The 22,084-nt window shown below is 46.5% G+C and overlaps 1 protein-coding gene across 1 annotated transcript in view; it reads left to right on the forward strand.

Annotated features, from left to right (window-relative positions):
- galnt9 (polypeptide N-acetylgalactosaminyltransferase 9) overlaps positions 1 to 22,084 on the forward strand; it is a gene marked incomplete at both ends in the record, with an annotated part of 118,659 nt that overhangs the window by 65,297 nt on the left and 31,278 nt on the right. Inside the window, one exon of the mRNA XM_080433135.1 lies at positions 4,309 to 4,426. Within this exon, the coding sequence (XP_080289261.1) occupies positions 4,309 to 4,426 (118 nt within the window). The remainder of the gene's footprint in view (positions 1 to 4,308; positions 4,427 to 22,084) is intronic.

A 22,084-nucleotide genomic window follows, 5' to 3' on the forward strand; every position in this document is an offset into this window, starting at 1 on the left:
AGAATCCCTGTTCTGTGGGGAAGATTAGCCGAAAATAGCATATGTACATGCTCAAGTGCGACACGTTGTGAGCTTGAAGATCAGCTGTTTTTGGCAAAGAGGTTTGTTGTAGACTCTACTACACTATACACTGATACTAAACGAATCGGCCGTATTGGGTCTGTACTCAATTACCTGATGTTGGCAGGAAGAAATGGAAAACAACAGCAATGCCAACTCATGCTCTCATGCTGCCACAACACATTCTACATTTAGGTTAAAGATATTTCTATTTTTGTGTTTCGCCTTTTTGCACAAAGTTTTGTGCATACAAGCAGTCTAGTGATTTGTTGAGAGGAGAGGAGAGGAGAGGAGAGGACAAGCGAGGACATTGGAAGGAAATGGAGGATAGGTGTTCCGTGTGTGTGTTATCTTTAACTCAATTAGAGCAGTAAATAGTACTTAAAAGGTTTGTTTGACAACATGCGATACGAGCAAGGCAGGGGATGTGTATCTTTAGACACAAAGACAACAGGACAGTTACTTAAAGGGCTTCCATGTTATCCAAGTCATAATTCATGTCAACAAGACTGCATAAACCAGTGTCATTCTCTACACTCTTCTGAGGCAGCAAACAACATTTAATTTACACTAATGTGGGGGAAAATCTATATTGAGTAGTTAGTTAATGATAGGCACAATGCCTTCTCTGAAATATAATTAGAATTGATGATACCATCATCGTTAGCTGTGACAACTTGAGGTAGTTGAATTAGCTCTTGCAGTTAAAAACAATAAATGGCATTCCAAAATGCATTGAGGCTGTTGTTTTTGTGTGTGCGTGTGCCTGCGTGCGTAAAAACAAAACAAAAAAACTAAATATCTACTATATGAAGCTTAACTTTATACAGTAGGGGGCGGTGTCTGTGCAAGTCAACCTCAGTAATGACCAGAGCACCGTTCATGTCAGCGGTGGTGGGGACTCCCTCAGGGAGATTGGTGTTAATAACCTCAAAACGGGGGTCAAAACTGTATACAACTCATCTGGGAGGCAGGCAGCGCTGTTAGGTTTTCCTTTCAAGTCCGATATTGTGTGTGTAGTCCCTGCCACGTATTATGGGGGTCATTACCACTTATCAGTGTCTTAATCTTCTTGCTGTAGTCCCGTTGGGCTGCCGTGATTGCTCTGCAGAGATCATAACAGGCTTTTCTTCCCCCTCTGCTTCGTCTCCTCTGATTGTCCCTTACAGTGCCTTATGTCGGCTTGTGGCAGGAATGGATGTACACAGCTTACAACAAAAGCCGTGAATTCCCTGGGCAGCCAGAATGGCCGACACAAGAGTGTGAGATATTCCCGGTCCAGGGAACACAAATTCTTGAGGGAATGCGTGTTCCTAAGGATCACATCAAGCATTGTTGACCATGAAATACACAATACATGGCACGCCCTTTCCTTTACACTTTTGAAATGTAAGTGTCGGGTATTCGCTGCCCCAGAGTCCAAGTGACATTACAAGTAAGCTCTGTAATGCCATTGACATTATGGCTACACAAGTTGACATTCAATTCTTGTACATGGAACTGAAAAGGAATGGCATGTTGGTGTACACAGTTATGAGATGTATAGTTATATCTGAAAGGTGGCAGACTATGCCAGTGTACTCTCAGAAAATAGACATCAGAGCTGTGTTTGTGTGTGCGTGTGCGTGTGCGTGTGCGTGTGCGTGTGTGTGTGCGTGCACGCGCGTGCGTGCGTGCATGCGTGTGTCCAAGCGAGAACGTAGGCGTTGTGTGGCTCCCTTTCTGAAAAGCCCTTTAGGCTATACGTCTTGGTGTATGAGTTAGACTTCGACACTCTAACCTCTGACAACGGGCTAAATACTGACTTGAGACAGCTCAGACTTGAATATGCAGACATCCTAAAATGTCAATGCCCTCATAAGTATCTATCTATACAATTGGCAAGTGGCAAGTGTGGCTGTTTGTCTGGGTCTGTTTGCCAGGTTTCGTGAGAGAAACAAGCAACCAGGTCTATAAAAACAAGCCCAAAAAAACAAACCACAACCACCAATATTTACAATTGACTTTAATCGTGACAAAATACACTACAGGTTGTTGTGACGCTGCTACTGTTAATCTTTATGTTGCAATCACTTTACACATATATATTTATATATATAATCCTAACACATACATATAATGCATCATCATATTACATTAATAATCATAATAATAATCGTAAAAAACAACATAAAAAAATTATTGTGATACGATCGTGGATCGTGATTCTGCCTCACACAAATTGTGATATGATATATACATATTATGGCCATATCTGTCACATCGGCCTGACTTTCTAGTAGCATTATGGGGAACTATTACTGCAGGCATCACTCCAGAATATAGCAAAGAGCCACTATGTAGTCATAATGAATTGAAGCTTTTAATTCAGCTCACCGTAGCAGCTCACTGCAGTATGAATGTAAGGTTTATGGATCTTTGACCCATGGTACTTTACACACTGCAGTTCCAGTAAGAACAGGCCCACGGCGAAACTGACCAAAGAAGAAACTTGGCCGTGGCCATGTAACAGTACAATGCAAAGGGAAGTATTTTATTGTACTTACTTGGTTCGATGTTTATGGCTGGGGTCCACTGGAGATACAGTATACGGGGGAGGGTGTTAACATTTTTGTCCGAGGGAGGGTATACTGTTTTTAATTTGAGTCCAGGGGAGGTTCATACAATTTTTTTTACGATCAATACAAAATTATATATGCAGTATACGCACGCACGCACGCACGCACGCACGCACGCGCACGCACGCGCACACGCACACGCACGCACGCACGCGCACACGCACACGCACACGCACACACACAATAAAGACAGTGATGCACACTGATTCGACCCACCAAAAACTTTGACATGCCCATCCAAAATGGCAATCACTGCAGCTTCTCTCTGGCGAAGATTGAAGTCTATTACAAAGTCAGAAATTAGTTGGAGAAAAAGGAACACAACTACAACTGCATTTTTTATTATTATTATTATTAATGTGTACACATCGTAACGTGGACAGGACTCATGATGTTCCCCATCTGATACTGCATGTAATTCTGAACGGATTATTGTCACTCAAACGTCTCTGTAATCCGCAAAGTCTGATTGTTAATTCCCTGTGCCAGTTATGTTTTTATCATAAGCCGATCAAAATTGTACAACTTGAAATGTTCTCTCTCTCTCTCTCTCTCTCTCTCTCTCTCTCTCTCTCTCTCTCTCACAGCTGTGGTTTTGAGATGGCATTAAACAGTTTTGAGCACCGACCGGCAGTAACGTGGTAGTGCCAAATAAACCCTCTTGATTGTTCCTTTTTTTTCAGAGCACTTTTCCTTCAGTGCCTGGTCTATAGGAGCCTTTTTTATATCCAGTTTGTACGTATACATATTAAAAGTGTTATTTTTTTCTATTCATTTCAAGAGGGGAGATGCAGGTGTTTTTTAGTTAGATTCTTGGCCCAAACATATTTTTGTGTGTGTGTGTGTGTGTGTGTGTGTGTTTCCATGTACAGCTGATTCTGAAAAGCCTTCTAGTATTGTTCCGAAACAAATGTTTTGTGTTTCCAAAGCCTGTGGCCTAACCCAATGTGCAAACCATCTTGAATGCAGTAAATGTTCTCTGTCTTGCATTTTTCCGGGCTTTTTTTTGTTAACGATGATGAACAAGATTATCTGTGGGCATCCCACCTCCCCACCCCCTGTCTGCTTATTTATCTGATTTCTGACCTGCCCCACCCTGATTTGCTCCATCTCTCTTCTTTCTTTCTCTGACTTCCTTTTTCTCTTGGTCTCCATCTGGCCATATCCATTTCTATCACTCCGACCTTTTCTGCTATTCTCTCTTTTTGACCGCCCCCATATTTCTATGCTTCTCTCACTTCACCCATGATTTCAACACCTCCCTTTGCATGCCTTTCTCCCCAACCCCGTCCTTCTCTCTATCTCTCACTCTGATATCTCTCCATTTGTTACCAATTCCTACCTCTCTAAAGGCCTTTGTAGACAGGGTACGATTTTTCGCACGGAAAAAACGGACAATATAATTTTTTTAATGAACACATGGTTCTCAATGACCTCATGCACACCGGCTCCAAATTTACCGCGTGGCGATGCGATGCGGCGATGCGATGTGGCGATGCGTTTTTTTTCCAATCGAACCCAGTTCGATTTGTGCGTCTTTTTGCATGCGGTAAATACTGATTGACTAATCGCACCCTGTCTGCAAAGGCCTTAACCCTCCCCCACCCTCTCTCTGTCTCTCCTTATCCAGAACGCCGGCTATGATTGGGTGCTCCTTTGTTGTTGACCGTGAATACTTTGGAGAGATTGGCCTGCTGGATCCTGGAATGGAGGTGTACGGAGGGGAGAACATTGAGCTCGGCATGCGGGTAAGTACTGCTTGATAACTCCTTCGCTTTGATATACATCTAAAGTTAAACTACAGTAACTACTACTGTATGTACAGTATACATGTTATTAAAGGTAGGGTAAGTGATATTTTTTGGTTAAAACAAAAAGTATTTTGTTAAAAGGTTAAAACATTATATTCTGATAGTAATCATTGCTATAGAGTGTTTTTTCAGTAACAGGAGTCTCCCTGTCTCTCCAGCTCTAATAAACAGAAAATACATTTTCCGGTAGGTGTCAAAATCTCAGCCAATCAGGAGAAAGTACCCATTTTTAAGCTTAATTTGTATAGTGTTCCAGTTCCAATTTTGTCTGCTCATTTCTTAGTGTCATCACTTCCAATTTCACTTGTTTAATCTATATCCTGATTGAGTTCTCTGCCCTGGTTGGATAAAATTGGAAATGAAACTGAAACTGAAATGAAAATGCATTTTCTGTTTAATAAAGAGGTGGAGAGAGAAGGAGACTCCTTTTAATGAACAAACACTCTATAGCAATGAGTACTGTCAGAATATAGAGCTATTTAACACTTATTTTAACCAATGCAAATCACTTACCCTACCTTTAATTTCGCTCAAGTTATCTTGAGCATAAAATGGTTTACAACAGCTGTCAGCCATACTATGATAATGGATCCTAGTCTTGTTTTTGGCTGGACTGTTACAGCAGCACCAGCCCTATATGTTTTCCTTATGTAAAGCGACTTTGGGTGCTTAGAAAAGCGCTATATACATTTTAGCTATTATTATCATTATTATATAATAAACTTGAATGTCTTTAGCTGACTAAGTCATTATGATGTTACACAATTGGTGGGCCGTTGGCCTAACAACGAACTAGCCAATCTCAGAGTAATCATCCCTCCAGGTTATGGGATGTAATGTAAAACGGGAACAGTCAGTCAGTCAGTCAGTCAGAGTGTGTGGCACTTAACAAATGCACCAATGGCTGGTCTGGTGAAAGAATGCCACGATTGATGACGAATATGATTTTATTCATATAATGATGGATATAGCTCCTGTAGTGAATTTTGTGCCCATATGAAGTTACACCATCAACGTTACACGCGCCGAATTGGTCTACCCCCCCCCCCCCCAACCCCGCCCATCCAGATTGGCCAGCATCCCACCAACATTTTTCTATGTTTCACAAATGTTAAATATATATACGCAGTATTCATAAATATTATAAATATATACATTCCCCAATTAATTCAGTTCTGCTAGAGATATAGGTTCACTTCAGCGAGTGTATAAGCCAGAATAAATGGACACCGTTCTCAGGAAGTTTCATGCAGGTAGAAAAAAATCAACGCTGCCAGCTCTTTTGGTCTGTTGTATTTTAGTTGATAATTATGCGCTAATTTGCCTAATTTGTTATTGTCGTTGCTCTGTTGGTGGAAATATATATTCTACCCTGCTGATCATGGCACTGGCTCTGTGTGTGTGTGTGTGTGTGTGTGTGTGTGTGTGTGTGTGTGTGTGTGTGTGTGTGTGTGTGTGTGTGTGTGTGTGTGTGTGTGTGTGTGTGTGTGTGTGTGTTTGCGTGCGCACATGCCATTTCTGAATAAAGTATAAGAATCATGACGACACTTACATGTACTGTAGGTGTGCCTTGAGATTTGGGTTTAACCATTGTGTGCATTAGCCCTCAAAATATTGAAAATCACTGGTGTAGATTATGAGTATTAGAGTACTAATCAGCAATTCTGTTCCCGTTTAAAACAACTGTATTAAATTACTATTGCATCAGATTTAGGTTTAGGGTTGTGCCGATTAAAAAGTTTCCAAACCGGTCGGATTTTCATGGTCAAACCGCACCGTATCGGTATCGACTTTGACGGCATACGGACACTTGATACCTTTTTGAGGGGGTGCTCCTTCCATTCCGACATCTCACCACTCCGACTAGTGGCTTCCGCGTGCGGTTATGGTTAGGGTTAGGGTTAGGTATAGGGTTCGTCAACGTCGGAAAGGCGACATGTCGGAAAGGAGAAATGCACCCCTTTTTGAGTGGTGCTAGCCACTCCAAGGAGTGACTTTGTCTGTGTGTGTGTGTGTGTCTGTCTGTGTGTCTGTGTGTATGAGCACGGCCCCTCTGTATGTTTGAGCACAGCCTCAACAGCTGCGGCTGATTGCAACACAAAGACGCAACCAGTTACACTAATTATACACACACACACACACACACACACACACACACACACACACACACACACACACACACACACATACTTTAAAGTTCCTAAACTGGGTAAAAATACTTAAAATGAGTAAAAATACTTAAAATGAGTAAAAATACTTAAATTGAGTAAAAATACTTAAAAGATGTTAAAATGAGTAAAAACACGTAAAAATCAGTAAAAACATTTTAAAGTACTTAAAATTAGTAAAAATACTTTGAAGTCATCAAAGTCTGTAAAAAGTAACTAACGAAATGAACTCATGAAAGGCACCACTCTCTTCACACTGGGTGTGATTTTTCATTCCATTCTAAGTGTTTACACATTTTCAGCTCACCTTTTGTTGTCTTCAAATCCATTTAATTTATTCATTTGTTTTTTTTTAACCTTGATTTATCATGGGGGGTTTCACAGAGCATGAATGCTCTTTTTCAGCTACTCTCTGCTTCACACACAGAAATGACAACCTGGCAACTGCCCTGTATAAACTCAGTCTTATACTATTGGAAACTGTGCTCAGGGCACAGAGAGGAGTAAGTGTTGGTTATTCTCTTCCTCACACAGATTTGTTTTCTGCCACTCCGGGCAATTAACTGGGAACCTTTCGGACACAAGCCACGCTCCTCTAACTCTTTAAGCTACCGTGGCCCTCAAATAATAATAATATGCCAATGTTGCCATTGGCATATTAGTTTTCTTTGGCACTAAATTAGTCCCTGCTAAGTCTCCTCTTGTTTCAACTCATACACTGCGGGTCAGATAAATGATGATTAAAACAGCCGCTGCTGTGTCACGCTTAGTGGCTTTGTAAACAATTTTTTTCAGTGAAAGTGACACTGAAATCTGTTTTTGGTCGGTCATTATTTTTGCATAGATCTTTTGTATTTGTGCACAACTAGCAGCCACAAGATGTTGTACTACATGTGATGTGAGTGTCTTGACTACAAACAACACACTACCATCGAGTCTCCTACAGAATGTCTCCAAAGTGCATCGAGGTGACGTTGATTCCCAATGAAGCCTGGTGCACAAACATAATAATGTTTATCGTGCTGTCATATTGCTTATTACTAATGCAATACAAGATGGATTTAGCGTCATCTGTAAGTAAATGCGACGTCGTTGGCACAGGTTTTTTGTTGTAGACTATTTTTAACTTGCCAGCATGTCTCATAATGACATTTACCGGTTTAGTCGGTACACATAAAATCAAACTGGTTTAAGCTCAGACACCCAACCGGGTAAACCGGAAATCAACCCATGCCTTTGTTCATGTTCTTCATTTTAATGGTCAATTCTTGATTGTTATTTGAGAATCAAAAGTAATCTTCCTGGGCCAGTGATTACAATGGTGATCTTGAACATATAACTTAATTTAGTGGCAGAATATATTCTTAGAAATTAAGACCACCAAAGAGCTCTGAATTGCACAGGCATTCAAAACCATGAATTAATTACATCATTTTGTGATAAATGCAAAATGCTTAGGGTTGTGAATTCAAATATCACTGTGAAGAACCAAATTATGTTTCCCCCCTTCTTCATGATCTTTGTCTTCATCATCTTCCTCTTCATAATCCTCTCATAATCATACATTTTTGTGCATGGACCCTGTTAATTGCTCCTTGCGGCTATATTTTATTTTTATCTTTTCATTTAGATAGGTCAACTTCAAGTACATCTGTTCTGAGTCAACCACTCGAGATGCATGCTGTGTCAGCAAAACTACATTCAAACCCCTTTAGGATCCAGGTAAAATAAAGGCTTCTCTTTTTTCCCCAAGATCAAATAGACCACCATAAGCAGAAAATGTAATGTTGAGAGAATTGCTGTGAGAATAGTTGGGTTTCTTAAAAAGACATTCCTCCACACGCTGGAGGGCTGCAGATGCAGTTTTAAACCACAATGAAACCAATAAAATACAATATTTGGGGAGGGTAATATTCAGATGAACACACAGTAGTGATGGAAAACAACTGGTGAAATCTATATTCAGAGTTTGTAACAGCTTTTGATGAACCTTCCTTATGTTTTCTACCCTGAGGCAGATGCGGGTTAAGATACAAAACCCAGGGGCGTCAACAGAAGCCATTATTAAACTTCTAAAAGTTAGAAAGTCTTAGATGGAAGTGGAGGAAAAGAGAGTGCGGGTCGGGTGGGGGGGGGCGGGGCGGGGGGGGGCAAAGCTGCCTTAATACAAATCTTCATTCAACCCAAAGGCTCTAAAGCCTCTATAAGGAAAATGTAAATCTCTTTTTGCCAGCGTTTGAGTTGAATTTAACGCTTCGCGTGAGCGGAGGGGCTGTCTGAAGAATCAGTAAGTGTTTAAATTCAGAAAATGTTTCTCTCCAGCCGAGCGGAACTTCTCTGAATCTAAACCCCCCCCACCACCCATTCCTTGGGCTTATAGGAATGAGAAATGCTTGAGAGATCGCCACTGCTTCATTTAACGGTGTCCTCGCATCCATTTAATCAGATCTGGAGATGGCTCTGAACGAAAACCTCAGAGAAGTGTCACAGCACCTTTTTGAAGCAGCAGTTGAAGCGACGGCAACGACTGCAACTGGAGAATAGATCTCAGTTGTACACAGTGCTTTATTGGTGCACAAGACAGTTATAGTTGTTGATGGCCATTTCAGAGCTCTCCCATGATTCCAAATGGCCTGGTGGAGCAGCACCCACATACACATACACACACACCCCAACACCACCCCCCACACCAACCTCATGAAAAGCAAGTTCATTTTTCTGCCATTAGTAACGATCATCTAGCCTCTAGTGTCTTTATCTAAAGCTTGTTCTTGCATTACTACATTGTTGTGAGTCATCACTACAGGGATTGCAGCTCTATCCGCCTCAATCGCTCCCACTCAAGGTTACTCAGTGTTTTCTTATTCAAGAGGTTTGCTTATGCTGTAGTACTGTATGTGTGCCTAACAAATCACAGAGCCGAGTTAGAGGTGGCTTATAGGAGAGATTTATCCATCCGCAACTAGATGAATGAAACAAACTCAGGGTTACGGATGTAACCCCGGTTTCTTTAGAATTCGGAGTAACATACTCACTATGGGATATCAGCGCCTCCTGGCGTGATGCAGAGCTACATACCATAAACTCCCGGGCCATTCATTGGCTGAGAAGGGTATGTCACGTGTCCGGTAAACCGGAAGAGGTATAAAACCTCTTGCGTGACGTGGCTCATCCTCTTTAACACGCTTCCTGCATGCAGATGCACACAAACAGGGGTGTTAGGTGAGTATGTTACTCCGAATTCTAAAGAAACCGGGGTTACATCCGTAACCCTGAGTTTCTTGTCTAATTCTCCGTAACATACTCACTATGGGATGCATAAACCCCCCTGGGCTTATAGCCATACCGAATCTCAGGTCCGCACGCCCCCTAGCCATAAGGCCCCGTCCCCCTGGACGTGACCTTCGGCCTCACGGGCGCCCCAGCCCTCCGGGCCAGGGTGCGGTATATGATGTTAATAAAAGGACCCTGACAGACCAAGTCTGCCTTATTCAACTAATGGACAGACACAAGTCTGTCCCCTAAGTGAAAACAAGGAAACAGGGCCCTCCTCCCCTGGGAACCTACCACAGGTGGTCCCGAGGGGACTTAAGAGAAGGAAGGTAGGGGACACAACACCGTTCCTTAAGTGAAACAAGGAAACAGGGGCCCTTCCCCCCTGGAGACCTACCACAGGTGGTCCCGAGGGGACTTCAAGAGAAGGAAGATAGGGAAGAGAAAAAAGGCAGGTTAAAACACAAACCAGCCTAGCTTCCCCCAGTCTAACTAGAGACAGCCGCCACCCCTAGGACAGCATGCGCCACTGACGCTGCTGCCACGTCCAGGCTATAGAATGCCGCAAACGTTGAAGGTGACGACCAGTTTGCGGCCGCACACACTTCCTGGACCGAAACCCCCCTGGAGAGGGCCCAGGAAGCAGCCACGCCCCTAGTAGAATGAGCCTTCAGTCCTTCTGGAACTGGAACGCCACCACTGACGTAGGCCAGCCTAATGGCATCCAAAATCCATCTAGAAAGCGTCGCCTTAGCCACTGCCTTCCTCTGACCACCCGGGCCGAAGGAGACAAACAGCTGCGACAACGATCGGCCGGCCACCGTCTTCTGGCAGTAGAGCCTCAAAGCCCTTACCGGGCAAAGACAGTGTAGCCGCCTATCCTCCGCTGAAGCGAAAGGCGGCGGATGAAAAGCTACCAGCTCAACCGGCGTCTGGGTGACCACCCCGTTCTTGGGGACAAACGCCAAGTTTGGCTTAAGCAAAACCCTACTGTCGTCACCCACGAACCTCATACACTCCGAACTCACCGAGAGCGCATGTATGTCGCTGACCCGTTTGGCTGTAGTCAGGGCAACCAAAAGAACCGTCTTGAGGCTGACGATCCTCAGATCCGCTGACTCCAAAGGCTCGAACGGTGGGAGGCAAAGCGCCCCCAGCACCACCGTCAGGTCCCAGGCCGGGAACAGAGCCCTAGAGACCGGCCTGGCCCGCCTGGCGCCGTTCATGAACCCCCGCACCATCGGGTGTTGGCCAACCGTCATGCCATCGAGACCTTCGTGACACGCGGAAATGTCCGCCTGATACACCTTAATCGTCGAGAAAGCCAGACCCTGCCTCAATTTTTCCTGCAGGAACATGAGGACGCTGCGTACCGGGGCCCGAAAGGCCTCAACCGGCGGTGACTGACTCAGACACCATGCCACGAACAGGTTCCACCTGTCGTCGTACGCGGACCTCGTGGAAAGGGCCCTTGCCCCCTGGATGGTGGCCACCACGTCAGGGGGCAGGCCATACGAAGTCAAAGTCTGCCTCTCACGGGCCAAACCCACAGGTCTAGGTCCTGAGGTCTCTCGTGGAAGATGTCGACCCCTCCCTGCCGTAGTAGGTCCCTGTACAGCGGGAGGGGCCAAGGCTCGGCGTAGAGGAGAGGTGTTATCTCCGACCTCCACACGCCCCATGCCGGAGCCACTAGCAGCACTGACCGACCCTGAAGTCTCACCCTCTCCAGTGTTGAGGGGATCAGGTCCAGTGGCGGGAACGCATACAGCAGTTCGTCCGGCCAGTCGTGGGCTAGTGCGTCCATGCCCAGTGAACGGTCCCCCACCCTCACCGAGAAAAAGCGAGAACACTTCGCGTTCTCCTCGGAGGCAAACAAATCGACCTGCGCCCGGCCAAACCTGGCCCAGATCAGGTCCGCCACCGACGGCTTGAGGGACCAGTCCTCGTACCGGGGTTCGCCCCTGGACAGTAAGTCCGCCCCGCTGTTCAGGAGACCCGGCACATGTGAAGCTCGAATCGACGCGAGATGCGAATCGCACCAACGCGTCAGTCTGCACGCCAGGCTGTCCAACACTTGGGAGTGCAAGCCCCCCTGCCTGTTGATATAGCACATGGTCGTGGTGTTGTCCGTCCTGATAGCGACGTGACAACCGCGGATGCGAGCCTCGAAATGTTTGAGGGCGAGAAAAACCGCCATCAGTTCCAGATAGTTGATGTGAGCCTCCCGTAGACTGGAGTCCCACACCCCTCTGGCCGAGCGTCCTTCGTGGACGGCCCCCCATCCCGTCAGGCTGGCGTCCGTGGTGATAACCATCCGTGACGTCACAACCCCCACACTGACCCCCTCGGTCAGAAAGGGCGCCTGTGACCATGGTCTGAGAGCCTCCACGCACCGTGGAGGCACCACCACTTTCCGCGAACCCATAGTGGATGGGATCCCTAGCGCCAACATCCACCGCTGGAAAGGTCTCATGTAGAGTCTGCCTAGGCGGACCAGGTGTATGGCTGAGGCCATGAGACCCGCCGCCCGCATACACAGTCTGTAACTGACTGGACGCCCCACGTGGAAAGATCTCACACACGCCAAAAAGCTGTCTACCCTGTCCTGGGATAGGCGTGCCATGAGCGTGTTCGAGTCCAGCAGGATCCCTAAGAAGGTGGTCCGCTGAGACGGAACCAGTACGCTCTTTTTGGCGTTGATCATGAAACCTAGGGACGTCAGGTGAGCGACCGCCACGCGCGTGTGTCGCATCACCTCCTCTCTCGAGCCCGCCGCCAGGAGCCAGTCGTCTATGTAAGTGGACAACCGGATCCCCTGCCTCCTCAGTGGAGCCACGGCTGCGTCCGTGCATTTCACGAACACCCTGGGGCTGAGAGACATTCCAAACGGGAGGACATTGTACTCGTACACCCTCCCCTCGAACCCGAAGCGCAGGAACTTCCTGTGCGGTGGGTAGATTGGAATGTGAAAATAAGCATCCTTGAGATCGATACTCGTCCACCAGTCCCCAAGACGCACGGTGCGTAAAAGCGCAGCGGTTGTCAGCATCCGAAAATGGAAAACCGTGAGGTATTTGTTGAGACCCTTCAGGTTCAGAATGGGTCGCACCCCCCCCCCCTTCTTTGCCACCAGAAAATATTTCGAATAGAAACCCAGTCGGTTCTGGTTCGGAAGTAATTCCGTGACAGCGCCTTTGCTCAACAGGGAGGCAACCTCCTCCCTCAGAGTACTGGCCGCTGGACCTGTGGCCTTGGAAAACAACACTTTGTCCGTCATTGGGGGTTTTCTGGAAAATTGCAACCTGTAACCCTTCTGTATTGTGCGTAATACCCAAGGATTTGGTTTGCAAATCTTCCATTCTTCCACACATCGAGCGAGCGGGTTGGCCGGTGACGTCACCGGCCGCTCGGAGAGTGGGAGCGTCGCTATGGGGACGGTTGCCATGGGGACGGTTGCCATGGGGAGCAGTGACGCTGTTGCTAACGCCGCCGGCGGTGCTAACCCTGAGGTGACTGACGTCAACATCCGGTTTGTCCGCTCGCGCCGGCTGCCTGTTCCCATGGAAAAAGGGGGCAAGTGTCCCTCCAAGATGGCGGGGACCGAGGTCCGCCTTTTCTGAGCCAAGTACTTCCGGTTCACAGTGACGTGCTGCTGCAACCTGGGAGACGGAAGCCTGTGAGGCGACAAAACCCTCCTCCCCGTAAGGGATGCGTTGTCGCCTGTTACAAGCGAACGTGGCCCGCCCATCGTGACGCGTTGCGAGAGAGGGGGCATCTGTCCCTCCAAAATGGCGGAGACAGAGGCCCGCTCCGTCTGACTCAAAGACTTCCGGTCCACAGTGGCGTTTCGCTGCATCCTGTGAGACGGAAGCCTGTGAGGCGAAAGGCAAAACCGACGTGACCCTGTTCCACTGGCGCTTTGGCGCCCTCTTGTGGACAAAGGCGGCGTCGGTTTGTTTAATACCTTTCCGATTGCCTTCATATGACCCAAAACATGCACAGATGTTGTCCGAACAATGCCTGGAACACCGGGGTTCGGGTGTTCCCGGCCTTGTGGGCTCATGGAATGATGGTATCGACTTAATGCATTTACAGAGTGTATCCCAGCAGTGTCTGGAGCCCCGGCAAACGGGGGCCCCAGGCACTTTGGGCTTATGGGAAGACGACATAGATTTAAAGCATGCACATGGGGACCCCCAGCAATGCCTGGAGCCCCGGAAATCGGGGGCCCCAGGCCTTGTTGGCCCATACAGTAAGGGCGCTGGAACAGAGGGGCCCGCGAGACGGGGACCCCTCTGCTCCAAGGCCCTATGCCATGTGAAAGAACGAGACTGTTTGTAACATTCGGTGCATTTATTTTCTTTGGCAGAGAAAAAGGCGGTACATACAGGGCACTTTTCACTGAAACATTGCGCTGTACTACTAAAACGTCCACATTCTGCACACATAAATCGTCCACACTCTGAACACAACAAAGTTTCTTGGCACTCGTGGAGCCGTCCTCGACTCTGTCCAACGAGGCCTGAAAAACCACGGTCCTCTTCCCCAACACGAACGGTGGAACAGCGGGCTGGGCCGGTCTGTGCACCGGCGAGACAATGTCACTTACCCCGCCCGCCACGAGGCTTCCCTCCTGTGTTGCGACGTGGAGGTCGGCTGGAGCTTCCTACGGTGTTTGTGTTGGTAGAGGCGGGTGGCTGGCGGGGGGAAGCCCTGCCGCGATTGCCCGCGTTGCTCTGCGGTCTGTCCCGCGAGCTCGCCTGGGCTGAAGAGGAGCGGGAAGTGTTGGACCCTCGGCGAGAGGAGGAGGAACGACCTCTGCCCGCGGGCCTCTCGTTGCGGGGTCTCGCAGACGGAGGAGGGGCTGGCTCCAGAACCCCCGCCGCGGCTTCCCTCTGGGCCTTTCGTGAGTCGGTGGAGACTCGGAGAAACTCCGACGCTCCAGCGAAGAGGTTGTCTGGCCTCAGCGGCAGCGCCATGACGCTTTTCTTTGCGTCCACCACCTCGTGACGGAAGACGGCCAGACCGAGCCAACGAGCCCTCTCAATCGCCGCGCTGTCCGCCATGGCCTTCCCCACCCAGGCTGTGGCGTGACGAGTGACCTTAATGGTCAGTTGCTGAAGAGCCTCCAGCTCCTCAGCGTCGTCGCCCCACGCCTCTTGTAGCTCACCTAGCCGCTTAGCTGTCGAGCCCTGGAGAATGGCGACCATGTTCAGCGCGCGCGCCGCCAGCGCTGCTGACTTGTACGCCTTCTTCACCGCCACGGATATCGCCTTTTCCTGGGGATCGGTGAAGTGCGGTTCGGGAGTAAGGGCCACTGGATGACGCTGGTCCATGATGCCCTGGGCCAGGACGGCGTCCATGGGGGGACAGGCGATGAGCCCCCACTTTGGCGCGTCCACCACTTCGAGGGGGAAACCCAGCCGATGCGGCTCGGAATGGACCACCTCCCAGGTGGACATGAGGGCGTTGGCGAAGCCCAGCGCGGCCGGGACTTTCCTGGACCGCTGCGCGCGCGGATCCTGGGGAGCCAAGCCCTGGTACTCGTCCTCTTGCCCGGTGGAGGATGCACGTTCCTCCATCGGGCGAATGAGACCACATCTGAGCAAGGCTCTGTCGATGATCGCCGAGACCGGCTCGTCGCGCCTCGCGGGATCGGATTCCAGCTCCTGGGCGTCCGGCCAACTGGGCCCCAGCTGACCGCCAGAAGCCCCGAGGTCGTCGTCCTGACGAGGGCTGGATGCGGCTGCTCCGGCAGCCCCCTGGAACGACAGTATCTCACCCTCCTCCGCCCCCTCGTCCATGCTGTGGGCGCTGCCGTCGTCGGAGACGTCGCTGAACGAAGGCGAAGCCCCGCTGTCACGGTACTCCTGCTGCGGCCTCGGAGAGAGCGGCTGGGAAGAGGGGGATGTAGCGCCGCTAGCTAGCTGCACCCGGGTGGACCCACCGGGCACAGCTGCGGCGGCCGGTGGAGTGCTGCGCGGCACAGAGGGTGTAGCAGACTGGAGCTGCTGCGACGGCGCACTCAGGTGTTGCTGCGAGCGGTTGCTGCTGGGACCGCCCGCAGCTGGAGGGCCCATCGTGGGATGAGGACGCACGTGGTGGGCGCCACCACCCACGGTACCTGGGCCGGTGTCCATGCGGGCTGGATCCGCGACGGTGCTGCCGCCTGGGGCCAGTTCGTCGGCCCTGTCCAGACGGCGCTGGATGCGGCGCCTGGGGAACCGGGCGCAGTCGTCGCAACCTCCTGGAGCACCACGGAAGTGCTTCGCCTCGTAGGCATGTCGTCGCCCGAGGCAGGAGATGCAAAACCCGTGAGGGTCGTCCGCGGCGATCAGCAAGCGGCACCGTGGCGCCAGTCCGCACGAACGTGGAGCCTCCATGGAGCTAACCTACTAGCCTTTAGCCGGCCGGCTAAACACGAGGAAAGCAAAGGAGGAAAACTTGATTTCAGATAGAAAGAAAAGATATGAGCCGCGGGAGCGGAAAGAATATAAACTTTTTTTTTTGTTTTGCAGTAGAGGAAAACCCGTGGGTCAGTACAAGTACCACCCGAGTGGGCTAAAGCTGGTTTCGGTCTAATTCACAAAGTTAGCAAAGTTTGGTCTTAAGGTATGTCTCGTAGCTGTAGCATCTGCCATGCAGAGAAGCGAAAGAGGATGAGCCACGTCACGCAAGAGGTTTTATACCTCTTCCGGTTTACCGGACACGTGACATACCCTTCTCAGCCAATGAATGGCCCGGGAGTTTATGGTATGTAGCTCTGCATCACGCCAGGAGGCGCTGATATCCCATAGTGAGTATGTTACGGAGAATTAGACAAGAAACCTATTGAACTTTGATATAGTATAATAGTGTTGCTTGGATTTATACTCTGGCACAATCACACAATCACTTCTCATCGAGGCTTTGGCATTCACACTATGGAATATTTATCTTCTTGATTTGTTTATGGCATGTCACCGTCGAGCGAATATGCCCTCACATCTGTGAACACAATACCCATGAACACGAATGCAATTACCTCCCGTCCTGTTCGGCCTTATAGAATCATGTGTGCAGGAAATTAGGCACACAGCGTCCCAAAAAAAAGGGGTCATTCAGCACAGTGCACAAGCTTGAATAGATCCACAGTTAACAGCCTGGCTTCAACCCATTCATGTACAGCCACTAATGGAATGGAGATGGGCCCCTGCCTGACGGAGGGCAATTATTCCTCTAAGACGATGCTACGGCCCACGCTCAGGCTCATTGTGGTGTCAGCTTGAGGGAGTTGCCATTTGGGACGTGCATGATTGACAGGAACATGTTTAACAATTAGCCCGGTCCTGCTCTCAGCAGCCGAGCCTGCCCAGCTCCGTTTCACTGCAGGGGGCTGATGAAAGGAGAGGTCTTATGCCGTTATTTATAATTTACTGCGCGTTCTGCCTTCTGCAGAACACTCTCTGAGTATTAACCATTGAACCCTAGTGTTCCTATTCTGGGGGGCGAAGCTTCGGCAAGTATAGCCGATCTACAAGCTCACAAGCTTGTAGATATTTAGCGTAGAGCGAAAACAGGAGAGGGCCTGGTATAGAGTCCTGGGGGACTCCAGTCAACTAAGTATAGGGTTTAAGTGGTTTTAAAGAGCTTCCTGACGCCAATTCACTGGCCTCCTTATACGTGTACATGTCTTTACTTTAATTTATTAGAAAACATAATGGGTGGTGGTGGTTGGATGTACACAGCATTGTGTGGTGGTGGTTGGATGTACATAGCCCTGTGTGGTGGTGGTTGGATGTACATACAGTAGCACTGTGTGGTGGTGGTTGGATGTACACAGCATTGTGTGGTGGTGGTTGGATGAACATAGCACTGTGTGGTGGTGGTGGTGGTGGTGTGGTTGGATGTACACAGCATTGTGTGGTGGTGGTTGGATGTACAGTACATAGTGGTGGTTGTCAATTTTGAGTAATCATGTAAGAGAATAAAACACAGCTGCGAGGAAGGAAACTAGATCAGACAGCTCTCGCTGGCGTGTTCTTTTTCTTTCTTTAGAAAAGGATAATTTACTGGGCAAGATGTGAAGAGAAAGTGATGAGCACAGAGAAGAATGGCAAGACTAAAGTACAAGCCAGTGGTGGAAAATAACTAAGCACATTTACTGAAGTACTGTACTTAAATACAATTTTGAGGTACGTTTACTTTACTTGAGTATTTACATATATATACAGTATATATACAGTATATATATACAGTATATATATATATATATATATATATATATATATATATATATATATATATATATATATATATATATATATATATATATATATATATATATATGCATTACACTTTTTTCGTCACTACAATTTCTTTTTATCATATGACAGCTTTATTTACGTTACTGTGCAGATTTAGATTATTAAAACAAAACATACATTGGCTGATGAATTAATATAGGTTTAGCTAATTACAATCCAATTATACAATTGTGAAATGGGCCATTCTGCATGTGTGCTTTTAATTTTGGTGTTGTAAGTATGCTTTGAAGCCTTTACTTTTTAAATTCTACTCAACTAAACTTTTGAATGCTTTTATTTGTACCAGAGTATTCCCACATTGTGGTGTTCCTATTTTTACTTGAGTAAAACATCTGAGTACTTCCATCACTGTGTGAGATGTAACAGAGTGCAATTCGTAGTGTTGGACAGGCACATGTAGTCTATTCCATCAAGATGACGTCTGTATAGATTGCAGGCTGCCAGATAACTGTTAAAATATGAGGCAGACTCTCCTCCGTTATATTTATCTCAGGTGCAGGTGCATCTTGTGTGCTATAGCAAGACAGAATTAAAGTAGCTCATTTTGCCACATGTCCCAGTGGCACTGGCATGCGATTTGAATTATTATTAAAGCATTTATTTTCCTTTCAAAACTTGTTCACAACCTACATGTCTGGAAATTAAAATTCTGCGTATAAGGATGAGTTTAGAAACAGGGCAACAGCCAAGGATGGAGATGATGAAATCTGCCAGAACTGTCAATACACATTTTTCGCATCATGCGTCTCTCACCTCACCCTTCTCTGTCTCGCTGTGGCTTTGCTGATATAGCAACCGCGGGAGAGCAGAACATTGCCTTTTATGTCCATGTCCCTTCGGGCAGTATTGTACAGTGGGAACTCTCTAGCTCCACATGTACATCTACATGAACTCTATCAAAGGTTAACCCTACCATGCCATGTCGTTTTTGAGGAAAATGACATTTTTGCCTAAATTAGCTCTTCATGACACTGGCCACCTCTGGTAAAATCGCCTATATCCTTATTGAAAAGGACCATGCTGTTCCCACCCCAGTAGTGTAATGGCCTACACAAAGTGGCTTTGTGTAGGCCTTTAATGTGACTTTAATGTGACTTAGGCCATTTTTGGGGGCTTAAGTCACGGCTTAAGTTAAGTTGTGACCGGAGTAAGTCAGTTACTCCATAAATAATTTGGCCGAAGTCAGGTTTACAATTGCCTAAGTCAAAACACAAATTGGCCTGATTATGTTACATAACTGACAGACTGTGTTATTTGTATATATTGTTATAAGCTTTTTGGGTGAAATGATTAAGAAATATCATATAGTTTGTTTTTGGTTAGGTTTTCTCAGTTTTCTGAAAAGATTACATAGGCCATTATTTTAAGAAGGTGACGATGTACTGCTTAGTAACACTGAATTACACTGTTGAATGAAACTTATTTCGTTTTATTTATGGTATTCAGAAAACACAGACTGTGAAGAATGATGAAATGTGATAAAGATGACCTCATTCACCAACGGTGTATATGCACAAATCTGTGGTTGAACCCTGTCTCATGTAGACAGACAAATAACCCCCAGAGGACACATACTTTAACTTTGTGGCAACTATTAATTGGACTATACTGTACTTGCAATGATCTGTGCACACCTTTTGATAAGCTTTGTCATTGTATCATAATATTTCAATACAATCAATAACCCCAACTTCCACAGCACTGTAAGAGTTAAAATCTCACAATATGGCCCCACCTTCCTGCTGGAGAACACGGAACAAAAATTCGTAGTTTTGGCATAATGGTGTCATAGAGTCCTCTGAGCTTGACACCCTTGACACGCCCCATGTGCAGTTACGGTACTTCTTTAAGCAAGTAGAACTCTTTTCACACAGTAATTAATAAACACCTTCTTGTTTTAATGCCCGTGTTTTTAACCTCATGGGCTGTGCCTCCAGGTGCCTGTGGTTATAATCTGTCCACAGTGAAGAGAATAAAGCTAATTAAAATCTGCTGTAGCTGCAGCACAAGGTACCACAGAGGAGGATTGTAATTACACTTCACTTACACAGAGCATCTAAGGTTTATTACAGTTTGATAGAGTTTTTGTAACCATCAGAACTGATTTCCATTTCAGTTTCATTTTGTTTTCAGACAAGCACTGAGCCAATTATACAGGCCCACACGCCACACTTATTTTAAAAGCAAATGCTTCTTGCCTGAAATTAATGTGGGCTCAAGTCCATCTAGCTATTCCACTCTTTCTGTGTAATTCTTAACAGGTGCTGCTTCAAAACAGAAAAAAAGTTGGTCAGGTGCTATCTGTTGTTGCTCTTAGGTTATTGTGACATCTGCTTCACATCTGGATCTGCTGAGCTCATGCAACATGATAAGGAGATGCAGATGGTTTGCTGTTGTTATAAATGTACAGTAGGGAGAACAGGGTAAGGTTCAGCCATTGGGCAAGATAAGACACCCTACGTTTCAAGGAATCAAAAAACAATATTCAGTATGCAGTACCAAGGTTGATATTAGCATTACAGCAGCCATGTCATGGTTTGGATGATTGGATCATGTAGTTCGTAAAATTGAGCCAAAATGGTGTGTTTAAAAAAATAAAGTGATTTTATTGAGCCCCTGATATACAGTAATGATTCATGTGTCTGAGGGGAGTAGGTGTAAGGTGGTACCACACATCAGGTAATGTTAATGCTAGTTGCAACTTGAGTTTATAGATCAGATGTGAAATGTGCTCTGTCCTGCAGACTATTTCTTTAAGACTGTGGCTATAGGGTGAGATTAGTAACTTGGTTTGAAGTAAATTGAGCCTATATTAAATAAATAAACAAAATTATATATTTCTTTAAAAATATATATTCTACGTGAATAATTGCATATTACATATAGTTTATGAAGATAAAAGCTATTTTTCTTTAATTTTGTCAAAATCTTATTCTATAACTATTATAGCATGGGAACATACATATTTTATTATTGTTTTGAAAGTTGTATTTTCCTGGCCACAATAATGTAAAATGCAAAAGAAGCTCATCTGATCCCATTCTCCCATATCGTGATTTCTTGAATTGTACATATGTTTTCTTTCTAAGTTAAACTCAGAATTAGGTTCAATCTACATTTGCTCGCATGTTGGTGTTTTTAGTATACCGTAGGTAAACATAAAGAGACTTGAAATAATTGCAATAATAAAGTATGAAACAAACAACATGTGGGGGTGCCTAGTGGCACAGCGAGTTACCGCAATGACCATATGCTACTTGTGAGTCACAAGGACCTGAGTTCAAACACAGCTCCTGTGATGTCTTCCATGTCGCTTTCCATGTTTCTACCCATTTCCTGTTTCACTACACTGACCTAATGCGAAACAAACTCTGAAGATATAAAAAGAAAAGAAAAGAAAACAACAACAACAACATTCAACCTCTGTGGTGTGTGTGCTTTAGAGCCGTTTCACACTCAGGTCCCGGGTGCGCATTCCAGACCGCTTGGCTAGTGTGAATGTAGCGAATCGACCCGCGAAACGGATCACCGTTCCGTTCCCGAAACCACCTCGGGAGGCAGTCTCGGATCCGAATCATGCGTTTTCGGGTACGGTAGCTGCAATGTGAAAGCAAGCGTACCGTTAGACGGAAGTGGCCCGCTATTTGGAATAGGTGACGGTATATAAACTCGACAAAAACAGCCAACAAAAACACAGCTCTTCTAGCCGGTGCTACTGAATGAATGAAAACGCCCCAGAATGCATTGCGCACTTAAAGGGCTGGTGCATATTACTCACAACAATTGAAATAATAATAAACTTATATGGGAGCCTTTCTAACAATTTTACTCATTCAATTCTGAACCGA

Source organism: Gymnoscopelus braueri (genome assembly GCF_963280865.1).
Source record: "Gymnoscopelus braueri genome assembly, chromosome: 7".
Lineage (NCBI taxonomy): Eukaryota > Metazoa > Chordata > Actinopteri > Myctophiformes > Myctophidae > Gymnoscopelus > Gymnoscopelus braueri.